Raw genomic sequence first — 2500 nt, 5'->3', positions numbered from 1 at the left:
CATCTAAATGAAGCCATTCTGTGCTGCAGGTCCTCTCTCCTCTCTCCTCTCTCCTTCCCTTTTAATTACATTCTAATCCTCATTTCCTTGAATCCACAGCTGCTTCACACAGTCCTGTTCTGATGGACACGACGGCTCACGCTGACCTCTCATCGTCTCCTTGTCTCTCCTCTCTGCCTGCCCCTTCCTTCCTTCCTTCCCTCCTCCTCCCTTTATCCCTCTGTACGTCGCCCACCTCTTTCCCACACAATCAATTGATTACAGCCGCACTTCCAGGGCCGCCGACTGTAGCTCACAATCACAACATTCTCATCAGGCTGCATTCATTTCCATATAATCACCAGCCGACACCCAGAGCCCCTAAAGAGGCCGCCAGGCTGGACTGAGAGGGAATCAGAGGATGGACAGCAACACACACACGCACACACACGCACACACACACGCACACACACGCACGCACACACACACAAAGACAAAGTGTGTTTATGGAAATAGTCACTTTAGTGAGTGAGAGAGAGAGAGAGAGAGGGAAAGAGAGAGGGAGGGAAAGAGAGAGGGGGGGAGAGGGAGAGAGAGAGGGGGAGGGGGGGGAGAGAGAGATTGAGAGAGGTAGAGAAGGAGGGAAAGAGAGAGAGAGGGAGGCCAGACAGTCTAATCTCTCGCTTCAATAATGGATGTACCTGAAAACTACTGAACCATAGGGCACTACAAGACATGACAGTGTGTGTGTGTGTGTGTGTGTGTGTGTGTTTGAGGGGAGAGAGGCGAGTCTGCCTGTTTGCATGCATGACTGGCGTGCGCGTCTGTGTATGCGCGTGCGCCCCTGCGTGTGCCAACGTGTTTGTGCGCGCCTGACTCCGCGTGCGTGAGAGAGAGAGATAGGGAGAGAGAGTGAGACAGCGGGAGAGAGATGGAGAGAGGGAGAGAGAGACAGACAGACAGACAGACAGACAGACAGAGAGCGAGAGAGAGAGAGAGACCCCCGCACACACACCTTGTCTCCGTAGCCTCCTCTTCTTCAGGCCAAATATCCGGACTTTGGAGAAGATGTCCACCAGGTCCCCTTTGCAGAGTCCCTGCTTCTTACCGGGGCTCTTCCGCCGCCGGTGAGGTGTCGGTCGGTGGGCGTGTTGTTCCCTCGCCTGTCGCTTCTGTCGGATTAAACCGCTGGCGATGGCCGCTGCCATGTCTCAGCCCCGTGTCCGTCTGCGTCTCCAGGCTCTTCACTTTGTGTCCACGGAGCGCAGACGATGAGCGGACAAACCCCCGGCGCTCTGCCGGCTAGATTCGCCCCATGCTCGGGTCCAGCCCAGACTCACACCGCCTCAGCTCCCGGCATCCTCGGCTCTCTGCCTCACCTGTCCGTCACGTCTCTGTCAGTCCGTCTGAGCGTCTGTGCGCGTCCATGTCTGCTCAGAGTCACATCGAGCCTCAGACAGCGCAGCGGCTGCTCTTCCTCTTCGTCTTTCTCTTCCTCTTCCTCTTCGTCTTCCTCTTCCCTAAACGTCCGTTTGGAGTTCGCTGACAGAGACGCGAGGCGCGTGCCGCCGCGAGCCCTTCCAGCTGCGTAAAAGACAGCAGCATTGCGCAGCGCGAGACCGGAAATGGGGCGGGTTGCCTTTCAAATTCAGAGCTCTAGATTTATCGTCTTAAACAGAACGATCGGTTTAACGTTTTTTTCCCGTACGCCACCGTTTATTACATTATTTAGAGTTTTATTTAATTGTGCAAAACATTTAAATAGAAAACAATTAGGATGAAGGACTCTAAAGTAGAAGTCATGATGAGATGAGGTCCTTCATCACTTTGATCCTCTGTGTAGAATTGAAGGTTGAGCTCAAGTAGTGAAATAGTGAATTTGAAATATGAATCATTCTGATCCTGAACTTGCTCTGAAATGTCTCTGTATCCTGTCAATCAATCATCCAGTTCATCTGATCAAAGCCTTTCAGCTCAAAGATTCTGAATTATAGACTTAATCAATAAATATAGATCTATTCCACATCACTTAGCTCGCTATGAGCAATCTCCCCATGCTCAAGCCAGCATTTGATTGCCTTGATTGCCTGATTGATTGATTGATTGATTGTTCTTCTTCTTATATTCATGAATCTTCCCCTTTGTTTCCATCACATGGCTGAACTGAACTGATTCGTCTTCTACCATTCTTCATGCCGCCTGGCCCTGAAGGACGAAGGTGAGCTCAAAGCCTTCTATCCCATCATATCTCCGCTTAGCAACAGTCTGTGAACTCTTTATCAACACATTTACCTTCTAAAAACCTTGACATTCATTCAATACCTCAAATCATAGTGTGTGTGATAATCACTGACCGTATCAATCTGATTGCCATTGTTTTATTTTGAAAGTAAATGCCGGATATTGCGGTGATCGTAATTATGGTATATTGATATTCCACTTTGGAGCCACGCGCCGAGCGAGCGGTCACACACACGCTCTCAAAAACAACCTGTCATCCTCCTAATGGCCAGGTGAGGGG

The 2500-nt window shown here is 50.5% G+C and overlaps 1 protein-coding gene across 1 annotated transcript in view; it reads right to left on the bottom strand.

Moving 5' to 3' along the window:
* LOC142990598 (fibroblast growth factor 14-like) overlaps positions 1-1187 on the bottom strand; it is a gene marked incomplete at its 3' end in the record, with an annotated part of 4440 nt that extends 3253 nt beyond the window's left edge. Inside the window, exon 1 of the mRNA XM_076140434.1 lies at positions 995-1187. Within this exon, the coding sequence (XP_075996549.1) occupies positions 995-1187 (193 nt within the window). The remainder of the gene's footprint in view (positions 1-994) is intronic.
* Between the last annotated feature and the right edge of the window lie 1313 nt (positions 1188-2500).

This window comes from Genypterus blacodes, unplaced genomic scaffold, assembly GCF_046128005.1.
Source record: "Genypterus blacodes isolate CSIRO-AG114 ecotype Tasmania unplaced genomic scaffold, CSIRO-AGI_Gbla_v1 ptg000607l_1, whole genome shotgun sequence".
Lineage (NCBI taxonomy): Eukaryota > Metazoa > Chordata > Actinopteri > Ophidiiformes > Ophidiidae > Genypterus > Genypterus blacodes.
Note: the sequence above shows the minus strand (reverse complement) of the source record. Positions and strands in the feature narration are given on the sequence as shown.